Source organism: Hyperolius riggenbachi, chromosome 11 (assembly GCF_040937935.1).
Source record: "Hyperolius riggenbachi isolate aHypRig1 chromosome 11, aHypRig1.pri, whole genome shotgun sequence".
Lineage (NCBI taxonomy): Eukaryota > Metazoa > Chordata > Amphibia > Anura > Hyperoliidae > Hyperolius > Hyperolius riggenbachi.
In genome coordinates, this window is record NC_090656.1 from 199,952,454 (window position 1) to 199,966,804 (window position 14,351).

The 14,351-nt window shown below is 44.3% G+C and overlaps 1 protein-coding gene across 2 annotated transcripts in view; it reads left to right on the forward strand.

Moving 5' to 3' along the window:
* The window catches only part of DENND5A (DENN domain containing 5A), a 112,856-nt gene that overhangs the window by 35,852 nt on the left and 62,653 nt on the right, over positions 1 to 14,351 (forward strand). The window contains exons 2-3 of one of the 2 annotated variants that reach the window (XM_068261068.1): positions 7,776 to 7,847; positions 12,173 to 12,282. In XM_068261068.1, coding sequence (XP_068117169.1) covers positions 7,776 to 7,847; positions 12,173 to 12,282 — 182 coding nt within the window. The remainder of the gene's footprint in view (positions 1 to 7,775; positions 7,848 to 12,172; positions 12,283 to 14,351) is intronic. The other variant, XM_068261069.1, reaches the window with a different exon arrangement.

Genomic DNA, 14,351 nt, shown 5'->3' on the forward strand with positions numbered 1-14,351 from the left:
CGTTCGACGAAAATTCATTCGGGCGACATTTTTTTCACTCGCTCATAATCGATTGTGTCCACCAATGGAGATTATTTACAACCAATCCGATCAGAATTTCTGATCGCTTGAACGATTTTTCGCTAGAAATTGGACCGTTAGTGGCCAGCTTTAGACATTGATGGAGGGAATTAGAGTCGGGCATCAGTAGAGTGGGGTGCTTGTATAAGAATACGGTTACCTTTAGCGATAGTTAAATATAAAATACATTTTTCTAGTGGAATATCGGTCATTTTATGTATATTCTCCTAGCACTTATTTCTGTCACTCATATTTCCGCAGCGCCCAATTTGCATGTACGCAATATTTCATCGTCACTTGGGACTCATTCTTATTTTTCGGATTGATTGGTAAAGAACTTGGTGGGGCAACGATGCGATCAATTTTCAGATCGCTACTAAAATTTCATCAAGATCTACTGATTCTGTTAAGATCTACTGGTGTGAGATGGTAGATTGATCGCTATACTCAAATCCGTTTCAATAGAGAGCCTGATTAACCCGATATACAATATATATATTTATTTACATCTGTAATGTTATTTTTTCTCCCGCTATTCTTTCACTTCATGGACAGGGATACTTATAAACATGCTAAGTATGCTAAATCATTGGCAAATTGTTTCCTGATCAATAATGCACTTATAATCCATTACGCACTGCTATTCTGGACATAGTCCAGCAGAAAGGAGTGGATTACAGAGTGCACTGATCAGGCCAGAGATGTTGATAACTGATCGGAGTAAAGTGAATAATCTTGCCACACAGCCATTGGCAGTAGTGCAGGAAAAGGTGCAGCAGGCAGCATCACAGCAGTGCTGGTGTACAGTGTTATAGCGTACGTTAAAAAAGGGCGTCGGGAAAAAAGGGCGCAGGGTTTTAAACGATAAGCATGAATAACGTTTAAAAAAAATTGTGCTATATTTCGTTTAAAAATAATGTTTTATAAAGTTATACGTCATTAAATAATGTGTATGAAATCGGCAATTGTAAAAACGTTAATCTTCCCTGTTTAAAAAGTGAAATGTATAATAACGTTTTATAAAAGGTTAATAAGAATGTTACTAAAGCTATACCTAACCCTACTCTCACACAGAACCCTCCCTGTACCTACCCCTAACCCCTAGACCCCCCTGGTGGTGCCTAAACCTAAGACCCCCCTGGTGGTGCCTAAACCTAAGACCCCCCTGGTGGTGCCTAAACCTAAGACCCCCCCCCCTGGTGGTGCCTAAACCTAAGACCCCCCCTTGTGGTGCCTAAACCTAAGACCCCCCCCTGGTGGTGCCTAAACCTAAGACCCCCCCCTGGTGGTGCCTAAACCTAAGACCCCCCCTGTGATGAGCATTAATAACGTTTTAAAAAAAGTATTGTGCTGTTTTTCGTTTAATAATGTTTTTAAAAAAAATTGTACTGTTTTTCGTTTAAAAATAATGTTTAAAAAATTATAAATCATTAAATAATGTGTAATCATGAGAAGCAGTTATAAAACATTAAAAGCTTGCTGTAAAAGGGTAGGTGTTTGTAAGCAATCAGTAGCCAGGGAATTGTCCAAATCCAGTCAGACTTCTGTGCAGGCCCTGGCCCCAGGATATTATAACAGCCATCGTGACTGCTTTGAGGTTTGGGGTGCATTTGACCTTTCAGGGCCATCCTTCAGCGTCTATCAATTCCCATTCTCTCAAAGTGAAATTTCTCAATACATTCTGGTCTAGGCAAAATTGAATTTGTCTTAGGCCTGAAACCCACTAGGAGAGCTTTTCTGAGCGCTTTGTGATTTGAAAAGCTCTTGCTAATGTAATGCTATGGGTGTGATCCCACTTGAGCGATGTGATTTTATAAAAATCCCCCACAGCATTGCATTAGCAAGAGCTTTTTTAAATCACTAGCACTTAGAAATGGCTGCTACTGGGTTGGGGCGCTTATAAAGGTTGGTCAACAGCATAACCAAGCAGCTCGGGGCGACCCAAAACTACTAAGTAAGTATAGGGGAGTAAAAGAGACCAAAAAGCCCTCCTACTAAAAAGCAATGCTTAGTGTAATTTTCCTTCTTAAAATGAAAGGTATTTGCGATAATTCTGCTTTAAAGAGACTCTGAAGCGAGTCTTAAATCATTATTAAAGCTTTTATTACTGTAAAGCACTATAGATAGTGCTAAACCGCTGCATCCCTGCGGCAAAACGAGGGGTTTATAGCCCCCAAATCCCCTCTGCAAAATCCACAAATTTCTTGGTCGTGGGTTTTGCTGCCGATGGAGGCAGAGCTATGTGCTGCAGCTCTGCCTCCATGCACGTCAATTGCCGCATGGATCTCCGCCTTTCCCCCGCCCCTCTCAGTGATGGAAGATTGAGAGGGGCAGGGAGAGGCGGCGATCAGCTGGGATTGACACGCTAAGAGGCAGAGCTGCAGCGATAAGCTCCGCCTCCTCAGGAAGCGCTTTCCCGACTTTTAAGAGTGGATTTGGGGGGTATTAACCCCTCATCTTCCCGCGGGGATGCGGCGGTTTAGCATGATCTACAGTGCTTTACAGTAATAATACAGTAATAGCTTTAAAAAATCCAAAAGCGCTCATAGTGTGAACAAGTCCTTAGCGATTTTTCTATATGATGCATTGAAACACAAACGCTCAGGAAATGGATCAGGGGCCGAGTTTGTGATTAGAAAGAAAGCTCATCGCTCATGTGAGAATACTAACATAAGAAATCATTGCACAAGCGCTTTTAAAAATTGCCAGCGCTTTAAAAAATCCAAAAGCACTCATAGTGTGAACAAGCCCTTAAAAAGACCCTGAAGTGAGTCTTAAGGCCGGTTACACACTCAAAACGTGCAGGAGAATGGCTCCTGCAGGCGTTGCGGCGTGTCGTCGGGAATCTGCGGTGCGACGCTGAATAGCGGCAGTAGTAGTTAATTTACCCGAAGGGGAAGCGCCGATTCCCGACGATAAAATGCGCCGGGATGCGCCGTACCGCAACGCATCGAAACGCAGCGTTGGGTGTGAAAGGTAAAATGAAAGTCTATGGACTTTCCTTTTACCTTGGTGAATGCAAAGTATAGACTTTGCGTTAAAACGCCAAAACAGGGCTCTGGTGTGAAAGAGCCCTAAGCATTTGAAAAAGCGATATGGTAAGTGCTTTTTTAAAATAAATAACATTGAAAAGATTCAGTTCCAGGTCAAAGAGTTCACTTCCTGATTGACTGGAAAAACAATACGCTAATCCCCACACAAAAGCACTTACAAAAGCACTTAATATAAATTGCTAATCACTCTAAAATCGCCTGCAAAATCACTTTGAAAAGCGGTTACAAAAGCGCTCAGCACTTGCATTTGCTGGCGATTTATAATGTGAACTAGGCCTAAGTAAACAACTGTGGTTACCCACAATGCATCACTACTGAATATGCGCAGAGTGCTCCCGGCTGCACGCCGCTGCGTCAGCACCTGCACACTACTGCTCGCCGACCCAGAAGAGGCTGAGGGGGGCATTCAGGTGAGAATGGAGGTCGGTGGAGGGAAACGGGGGGAGCACAGGGCAAGAGGACTGCTTCCCATACATGCCTGCTTCCCCCCTTTTTAAACTTTTTGTCAGCTCTGGTATCCTTTAAGCCATAGACCCTGAACAAGCATGCAGAGCAGATCTTTGACTTACAGGGAATCATATCGCAACACAACTTGCACAGTGTGAAGCGACCCTTATTCAGCACAGCACAAGGTATCTGCATTCGAAGGGGTTAAAAGAAGACCTTGAAGAAACCTTGAAACATGCCTGGTAAACTGGGGCAGCCAGAGGGTCAGGACAGAGCTGCCTGCAGAGGTGATATACAGACAATGGCAGCAAGAGAAAATGAAGCCCATAGCAAAAATATTAAATCGCAAGAACAAGGCCAGTTTAAAGGACAACTGAAGTGAGAGGGATATGGAGGCTGCCATATTTATCTCCTTTTAAGCAATACCAGTTGCCCGGCAGCCCTGCTGATCCTCTGCCTTAATACTTTTAGCCATAGACCCTAAACAAGCATGCAGATCAGGTGTTTCTGACATTTATGTTAAATCTGACAAGATCAGCTGCATGCTTATTTCTGGTGTGATTTAGACACTACTGCTGCCAAATAGATCAGCAGGGTTGCCAGGCATCTGGTATTGTTTAAAAGCGAATAAAAATGGCAGCCTTCATATCCCTTTCACTTTAGTTGTCCTTCAAACATTCCCAAAATAATTCCTTTCCTAATATTAAAAATGATTCCACCTCTTATGATCAAGTAATTCTCGCTCTAATGCAATCACCTCCATACACATATTTTCCTATAGTAAGTATCCCCCCCCCCCCCCCCCAATCACTGCATCTTTTCATTTTGTATTACAGTAACCCCAGTCACCAGTCTTGATGAATCTTATGAACCTGCCCCCTCCTCCTGCTAGTTGTGTGCCACACATTCAGTTCATGTGACATCAGCTGATGAGTGCTGCAGTCTCAGACTTGTGAGGAGGCAGCTTGTGGTGACACAGCAGGAAGTGTGTGTGTGTCAGTGAGGGGTTCTGGCACGTATTGTGTCACTCAGTGTCTCCGCTTCCCCTCACATCTGATAACTCTGATGGCTGTGATTTGATTTCATTCTGCCACGCACAGGAGGAAAGCTGTGCCCAAAGTTTTACACAGGGAAACTTTGTGTTCTTTAATGATGTAGCTACACTTGTGAGAAATAGCAGCTTTTATGTGAATAACACCACCAGTGTAAGTTCATGTTCTTAAAATGAAAGCTGAGGTAAGAGCCATATTGGGGTTGACATACGTATTAAACAATACATATTGCCTGGCTGTTCTGCTGTTCTTCTGCCTCTAATACTTTTAGCCATAGCCCCTGAACAAGCATGCAGTTTAAATGTTTCTGACTGAAGTTTGACAGGATTAAGCCTCATACACACATCAGACTATAGTCTTTTGAAAATGAAAGATCACAGACCAATCTTACCACCCTTCATGTAGTATGAGAGCCATACTCTACACAGTCTTTTCTATGGAGCTGAACTCCACATCAGAAAAAAATCTTTGCAAGATGCTGCACACACAGATGCTGTACAGACACAAAAGATCAGTATCTGCAAAAGATCTGTTCCTGCCAAAAATCCATTCCTGCAAATTGCAATGATAGTCTATGAGATCTGCAGATCATCATACACACATGATTTAACTGACATTCATCTGCAGATCAAGCAATCATCTGCAGATCTTAAAATCCATCCTGGTGGATCTGATCTGCAGATGAATGTCAGTTAAATCATGTGTGTATGATGATCTGCAGATCCCATAGACTATCATTGCAATTTGCAGGAATGGATTTATGGCAGGAACAGATCTTTTGCAGATACTGATCTTTTGTGTCTGTACAGCATCTGTGTGTGCAGCTTCTTGCAAAGATTTTTTTTCTGATGGGGAGTTCAGCTCCATAGAAAAGACTGTGTAGAGTATGGCTCTCATACTACATGAAGGGTGGTAAAATTGGTCTGTGATCTTTCATTTTCAAAAGACTATGGTCTGATGTGTGTATGTGGCCTTAGCTGCATGCTTGTTTCAAGTAATTTAGACACTGTTGCAGCCAAAGAGATTAGCAGGGCTTCCAGGCAACTGATATTGTTTAAATATCACATATATAGGGCATCCTCCATATGTTTCTCACCTTGTGTTTCTTTTAAGCCTATCTATGTATAATTTGTCATTCCTGCACATGTGGTTGGTTATTACATATATGGAGGCCCTGCCAGGAGTACTGCCGGTCATGACAGAGAATTAAAAACATGTCCTCCAATTCCTTGTTGTCAATGTGGGAACAAAGTTTATAAGCACACCAGCTTCTCCAAATTTTAGCACACAACCAGATAGGATAACTACATTAACAACAAATATGCAGGGATAGAGCAGGATACAAGGCTTGCTTTATGGCTGGGAGGTTCTGTGTGCAAGCTACACTGATAGAAAGCTGTGCAGACAGAAAACAGCAGTGCTCTACTCATACAGATGGCTTTACTTTGGGAACATGGAGGAACAAAGTTTATCAGCTTCTCCAAATGATAGCACACTCTTTAATGCGAGTCCACATATACTCCAACAATTGTTTTGAGAGCCTCTCAGTGTCTCCCTTTATCAAGGCGTTTGGCATACACTTTGATAAACACCCCTTGGTAAAGGGCAGATCCCGTGAGGTTCCCAAAACAATTGTTGTATTATACGGTATGTATGTGCTGTAATTTGGAGAAGCTGGTATGCTGATAAACTTTGTTTCTGGATGTTCTATGTGATATTGGCTAATTACCAAGTGCCCTCAACAGTTACGATGATGTGCCTGCTCTGTATCTGCACCTTTTGTCTTAGTTTGATGTAGTTATCCTATTTGACTTTTACCCAAAGTAAAGCCACCTGTATGAAAATCACAGTTCTCCCCCATCCCGTCACCCTTCATTCTGTGAGTAGAGCACTGCTGTTTTCTGGCTGAATAGCTTTCTATCAGTGTAGCTTGCACACAGAACCTCCCAGCCATAAAGCAAGCCTTATATCCTGCAGCTCTGTGTAATGCTGGGAATACACCATGAGATTTTTTGGGAGATGGTTCGATAGATAATTTCCGACATGTCCGATCTGATTTTTGACCGTTTTTCTGATCAACCTCTCATAGAAGTTAATGGATATCGATTGGAAAAATGATCGGAAAATTGATCGGACACTAAATCTGCTGAAAAATCTCATTGTGTATTCCCAGCATAACACAACTCAGTGACAGCTGAAGCTTTAAAAAAAAATAAAAAAAAATAGTTTATTGTCAGACATTTTGGTGGCTTGGCTAATCTGTTGGAGCAGAAGGTAAATTTTGACAGTCATTTTTACTTTAAGGCCCCTTTCACGCTGGGACGTTTACATTGCATTGCGTTACCCTTTTTTACCGCCCCTTTTTTAGCGCTAAAGCAATTAAAACCTATGGGGCATTTCATACCTGCCGCGGTGTGATGCTCTGGAAGCGTCCGATCTGACCCATAAGCATCAGCACATTACCGGTCAACATCCGTGGTGATGTGAGCTGACCGGAAGTCATGTAAGTCAAAGGCGCCACAGATATTTTAAACTGTTTTGCGCTGCGCATGGGCTGAAGCGTAGTTTGTCAATACACTTCCATGCACTTCATATTTCCGCTACAGGAAGTGAGCGCTAGAGCGCCTCACTGTTAAATATTAAATATTACTGCAAAAGTGACATCACCGCGCATCAACGTCGGTGTCTACGACGGCTTTTATTTTAGCACTGCAGTGCGATGCGCTCATCCGATCGCACCGCAATCAAGATGCAGGTTAGTAGTGTGAAACCGGTCCAAAGGTAATTTTTATTTTAGTTCTAGAACTGCCGGAAGCTTACATCAGCACTGCAGAAGCCCTTGTATAATCTAATATGATTAAAAAAATCATCTTTCCATTTCAGTTTTCAGCCTGCTAACAATATTCAAAACTGACTGCAAGCTCAAATTGCATGTGTTTGTAACCATGACAACACCATTCGGCATGGTGTACAGATGGCTCTCAATGACTCATTTTGCTGTAGGCTAGGTTTTCTGCCTTTTCCTGTAAACGTGTTTATTTTCTCCCAAATGACAGGTACTCTTGTGGGTTTTCAGCAATGAACTGTATTTTTCTTGTTGATTTCTGTTTTCCTCCTCTGGTCATCATTTTGTAAATCTGCTGTCATCTCTGTCATCACTCAGCATTGTGTGACTACATACAGGCGTCCAGAGCCCGGGGTGCCGCGGGGCCCTTCCAGCCCTGTGATTCTGAAGGTAAACGGGAGACGGAAGGAGGACGACGACTTCTCTAACCAAACGCTGCAGCCGTAGACTCACATTAGGATGCCAATGCAGGATTAGTCAACTGAGGGCTGTCTAGCAGTGCATGCTGGGACCTGTAGTTCAGCAACATCTGGGTAGCCATTGGTTGGATAAGTCCTCGGGAAGGTGTAACTTCATTGTGTAACGTTGGCAAGAGAGCCCTGTTGGATTCTGGGTCCCCCTCACCTCTAGGCTGTAGGAGATTAAAGTGTACCTGAGGTGATATGTAACATGATGAGATAAACATGTACAGTGCAAAACATATTATTAACCAGGCTGTTTTACTCTTTTTATTTTGCTGCTTGAAAGAGTTAATTTCTAGGCATGGAAGTGACAGCTTCTGTCTTGTCTTTGCCTTGTCAGCAATATACTAAACATCACTGATGAGCAAATTACAGCCAGAAAAGTTTCCCTGGCTCAATACAACTTCTGAGGACAGAGAGAGATAAAATACTTGAACTATGGACCTTTCTCTAACTCTGGGACACGTAATAGGCTGCTACTGATTAGAGACTGTAAAACGTTCAACCTACTTTGTAAGGCCTTATTCACATCATAAATTGCAATCGCTGACACCAGCGTTTTTTGTGAGCTATTTTTTTTTAGTGCCTCCCGGCGCTTACCTGCACATTATGGTTTTGTTGTAAAGTGCTTTTCTAAGCGCTTTTACAGAGAGATTCGTTTTTTTTCACTTCCTGACGTCAGTCAGAAAGTGAACTTTTTCACGCGGAAGTGAATAAATACAATGTATTTATTCATGAAATCGCTATACAAAGCGCTTTGCGATTTCCCTATACCTTCCTTTGAGGCAAGTCGCCCCAAAAATGGTACAGGCAGCGCTTTGGTGATCGGAATTGAACTGCTTATATGTGAACACTCTCATAGGGAAGCATTGCACAAGCGCTTTTAGGGCGATTTTGAAAATCGCCGGCGCTTAAAAAAAAAACAGAAAGCGCCCTTAGTGTGAACAAGCCCTAAATGTTTAAATGTAAAAGAAAACCAACCATGGGATACTTAACAAAGTCATTTTTAGGAGTCGGAGGATAAATACAGTATAATTGTTTATCTCATCGGTTTATGTGTACCTCAGGTTCACTTTAGACCCCTTAAGAAGGTCTCACACGTATTAAAATTTGCATGCGCATGTTCGAAAATGGGTTTGCTGCATATCGAAGGAAAGTCGCTGGGGCAGCGCATTTCTGCTAAAATTCGCAAAATTGTGTTTGCGTTTTCGTGTGTGCAAAAAATACTTACTGGTACATCATGCAGCATAAATTCCCACATCGCTTGCAAATTTCGATAGACTTTCATTAGCTGCAGTAGAAAAAGTGAAAATTTGCATATAAACGCTTATTTTTACATGAAAAATGCATACGAAAAAAGTTCAGTTTATCACAATGATAAGTGTGAATCCTGCATAAGAGAGTTGTATATTCATGACATAATAGCACTCTAAGGCAGGGTTCCGACTTACCATTGCTAAAAACTGAACCTTTTTTTTTGCACGTGGTTTTTCATGTTGAAATTTGCGTTCATATGCAAATTTTCACGGCGGCTAATGAAAGTCATTGGGAATTTGCATGCAATGGGTGAATTTGCATCAAAATGTGTTTTTCGTGCATACAAACACAGTTTTGTGAATTTTAGCAGAAGTGCGATTCTCCATGCGATTTGATTACATGTGGGGTGAGCGCATTTTCGCATGTTAAGTGTGAACCCTGCCTTAGTACATTGAAAAGGGATAAGAACATTGCTAGTGATAGGTATTTCACTCAATAGTGTCAATTTGATGACACTTTACACACTGGTGTTGTGTCAGCCATCAGTAAAAAGAGAAAGTTTTCAATCAGGATGATCTCATTTATTGGTCAACTTAAATCATAGAACAACTTCTGCGCAATGACGTTACACTTTAAACAGGACCTTCGCTGCTAACGTATCTGTCTGACCTCTCTGCTTTCTAGGGTCTAATCAATGCTGCTCTCTCTGTTTTGCAGATTTAGGTTCACGGCTGTGTCTCCTCTGATTACAGGAACTGTGCAATCTTCCGCTTTCTAACACTTCCTGTGTGCAATGCCTGCCCTGGTTTCTGCCGATCGCTGCAGAGTCCTCTGTTTCTGTAGCAGCGTGTTCTCTGACCGTGCAAATGTGATTGCAGCAAACCCAGAGCGGGAGGGGGTCTGTATGTGGCCAAATGTCACGTTTATATTCTAGTGCTGGATGGAATGGTAGTTATAAACGTGTCCTGAATTTTTTATTCTGTCTGTGTTCCCATTACATTCCTCTCACTTCCTGCCCTAATAATATCAGGAGCTAATAGTGGTCTCTCAGATATGGCAGGGGCAGGAACTGTGAGAGAGTTCTAGCAGGGACAGAGACAGCGATAAAAACCAGTAAGAGGTTTTTACTTATTCCTTCTTTATTTTTAGAACTAAAACTTGGGTCAATGTCATAATTTAAAGGACACTTGAAGTGAGAGGGATATGGAGGCTGACATGTATTTCCTTTTAAACAATGCAAGCTGTCTGGCTGTCCTGCTTAATCTCTGCCTCTGAAGGCTTTTACACACATCTTCCACCCAACAACTTTTCCACCCAGCTATCGTCCAAACTTGGTCTGTTGAACGATAGTTGGGTGTGTGTAGGCGAGGCAAACGACTAGATGAGCGACTAATAACTGGAGGTTTGCCCGATTCAACAGACGGATCAACTCACATGACTGTTGGGCTGATGTCGTGCAGTTGGCCATGTGTGTACAATGTCGTTTGATCGACTTTTGCTTGTTTTAAATGTGGCCATATCGTGCAGCCCATCGTACGCTTCCGTGCGCAAGTCGTGCTACCGCTTGGTTGTGCTGTCGGTCGTGTCGTCGGGTTGGTTGTTCGTGTGTAAGAGCCTTAATACTTTAAGCCAGAGTCCCTGAACAAACATGCAGGTAAGATGTTTCTCACTAAAGTCTGACTGGATTAGCCACATGCTTGTTTAAGGTGTGGGATTCGTACATTACTGACGCCAAAGAGATCAGCAGGACTGCCAGGGAACTGGTATTGTTTAAAGGATACCCAAAGTGACATGATGAGATAGACATGTGTATGTACAGTGCCTAGCACACAAATAACTATGCTGTGTTCCTGCTATTCTTTCTCTTCCTGAAAGAGTTAAATATCAGGTATGTAAGTGGCTGACTCAGTCCTGACTCCTGAGAGCAGGAAAGAGATAAAAAAGGGAATTTCTTATCAGTGAGGGCCACACTGTAGTCACTTCCTGTCTGGGTCAGTCACTTACATACCTGATATTTAACTCTTTAACCTCCCTGGCGTTCTATTGAGATCGTCAGGGCGGCTGCGGGAGGGTTTTTTTTAAATAAAAAAAAAACTGTTTCATGCAGCCAACTGAAAGTTGGCTGCATGAAAGCCCACTAGAGGGCGCTCCGGAGGCGTTCTTCCGATCGCCTCCGGCAAGCAGAACTAACAAGGAAGGCTGCAATGAGCAGCCTTCCTTGTTTGGCTTTCCTCGTCGCCATAGCGACGATCGGAGTGACGTCATGGACGTCAGCCGACGTCCTGACGTCAGCCGCCTCCGATCCAGCCCTTAGCGCTGGCCGGAACTTTTTTTCCGGCTGCGCGGGGATCGGGCGGCTGGGGGGGGACCCTCTTTTGCCTCTGCTCGCGACGGATCGCCGCAGAGCGGCGGCGATCAGGCAGCACACGCGGCTGGCAAAGTGCCGGCTGCGTGTGCTGCTTTTTATTTCGCTCAAATCAGCCCAGCAGAGCCTGAGCGGCGACCTCCGGCGGTGATTGACGTGTATAGTCGTCCATACCGCTGAGGAGGTTAAGGCAGAGAAAGAAAAAAAGGAACACAGCATAGTTATTTGTGTGCTAGGCACTGTACATACACATGTCTATCTCATCATGTCACATGTCACTTCGGGTATCCTTTAAAAGGATATAAAGATGGCAGCCTCCATACGCCTCTGACTTCATATGTACTTTTTTACAAGTTAGACTTGCACTTATTTTAGCGGTGACCCTGCAAATCACATTTTCACAACCAGAAGATAAAAACAGCGCTGCTTAATATAAAAAGACTATAAAAGCCAATATTAATGTCTGTGTTGTCGCTGGTGTATTTAGCTGGGGGACAAAGCTTATTAATCAGCCAATTCTCGCCTGTCACTTTGACGTCCGCTATAACCGCTCACTCTGCTAACATGTTGTGTGACCCCATTGGGCTGTCCGATTGTAATGTAATGGCTGCTTGTGCCCTTCTGTCTTGAAGGAGAGAATTTTGAACAGACGCCCCTGAGACGCACATTTAAGTCCAAGGTTCTGGCCCGCTATCCAGAGAATGTGGAGTGGAATGCGTTTGACCAGGACGCGGTGGGCATGGTAAGTAGCGCTGTGGATGGTTGTATAATATCTATGTCAGTTATACCTGGAAGTCCGCTAGGCGAAGTCACCAGTTATTTATCTTGCTTGTGAACTGCAGTGGAGAGAACTTCTTTTTGTTTTACTCTTACCAACTCTGTCAACTTGTACAGGTTTCCCTTGTTGTTTTAGAAGAAGGAGGAGCACTTGAAATAACTGCAGCAGGTGTACAGAGCTGAGATCTCCCCACCTAAGTGCCTTATGCTGGGAATACAGGTCGATTCTGGCTCTTGCACGCCCGATCGTTTTGCCGCTCAATTCCAACTCGACTCTCTTATCTTCCGTTGCCGCAAAAAGGAAGTTGCAGGGCATGCCGGGTTGTCCTTCTTTGCTTCTGTACATTAGTTAAAGGGAAGGTTCAGGGACACCTTAAAAAAAAAAAATCGATATCCACTTACCTGGGGCTTCCTCCAGCCCGTGGCAGGCAGGAGGTGCCCTCGCCGCCGCTCCAGAGGCTTCCGGTCGTCTTCGGTGGCCGACCCGACCTGGCCAGGCCGGCTGCCAGGTCGGGCTCTTCTGCGCTCCAAGGACGGGCTCTTCTGCGTCCCACGCGGGCGCGCTGACGTCATCGGAAGTCCGCCGGGCTGTACTGCGCAGGCGCAGAACTACTGCGCCTGCGCAGTACAGCCCGGCGGACGTCCGATGACGTCAGCGCGCCGGCGTGGGACGCAGAAGTGCCGGGCCTTGGAGCGCAGAAGAGCCCGACCTGGCAGCCGGCCTGGCCAGGTCGGTCGGCCACCGAAGACGACCGGAAGCCTCTGGAGCGGCGGCGAGGGCACCTCCTGCCTGCCACGGGCTGGAGGAAGCCCCAGGTAAGTGGATATCGATTTTTATTTTTTTCAAGGTGTCCCTGAACCTTCCCTTTAAGTCTGAGGGGAGATATAGAAGCAAAAAAAGACAACCCAGCATGCCCTGCAACCAGGCATGCTCAAATCCGAATTAGGGAGATACCCGGATAGTTCTATCCGGATATCTCCCAGTAAAGCTGTGCGGGGGGGGGGGGGGTATGGGCTGTGTGAATCTTACCTGACTGACGTCTTCTTGCTCCGTCCCTCGGCGCCTCCCACGATGCGGTCCACGCACATAACGTGACTCCAAACACTCCACAAGGAGGAGGTGTTTGGAGTCACGTGACCGCCGCATGGAGTGCATCGTGGGAGGCGCCGAGGGACGGAGCAAGAAGACGTCAGTCAGGTAACATTGACCCCCCCCCGCACAGCTTTACTGGGAGATTTCCAGATAGAACTATCTGGGTATCTCCCGAATTCGGATTTAAGCATGCCTGCCCCTTCCTTTGTGCGGCAACGTACCAAATAAGAGTCAGGTAAACTGGGGAATGATCATTTATAAACAAGAAAAGTAATAGAGATTTTAACTTTTGGATTGCCTGGTTAGCATCCTTATTACTTGTTTACCAGATAAAAATAAATGATTGTTTTTTGATTTTAGGCTGACAGTCACACTTTAAACACTCATCGTAAACCGTTTGTTTGCATTTTGCATTTGTGATTTTCCATTCCTTTTTAAATCGCACAGGTTTCCACTTTTTCTCACACGACGCGCGCATTCATAATCACTGTTTATGCTGCACAAACGGAAAATCACGGATCGATTTGCAGTCAAAACATTTGCGTAAAATGCGAATGCAAAAGCTGACGGCCACCATGGAACTGCAGGGGAAAACAGCCCTCCTTTATTCTCTGTCACCTGCAGTGTCTCTGCTTTTAATGCAATAGGCCATCTAATAAGCAGGCAGGAGGGGTGATGGGAATGTGTTCACCTCGGGTGGCGTAATCACTTCCATCTCAGCAGCAGCTGTCGGCACTCATAGATGGGTATTGCATTCGACTATATGCAGATCTGCAGAGCAGTCTCAAGACACCGCTTATTAAATAGCTTAACGGACACCTGAAGCAAGATGATATGGAGGCTGCCATATTTATTTCCTTTTAAACAGTACCAATTGCCTGGCAGCCCTGCTGATCTTTCAGGCATCAACAGTGTCTAAACCACACACCTAAAACAAGGAT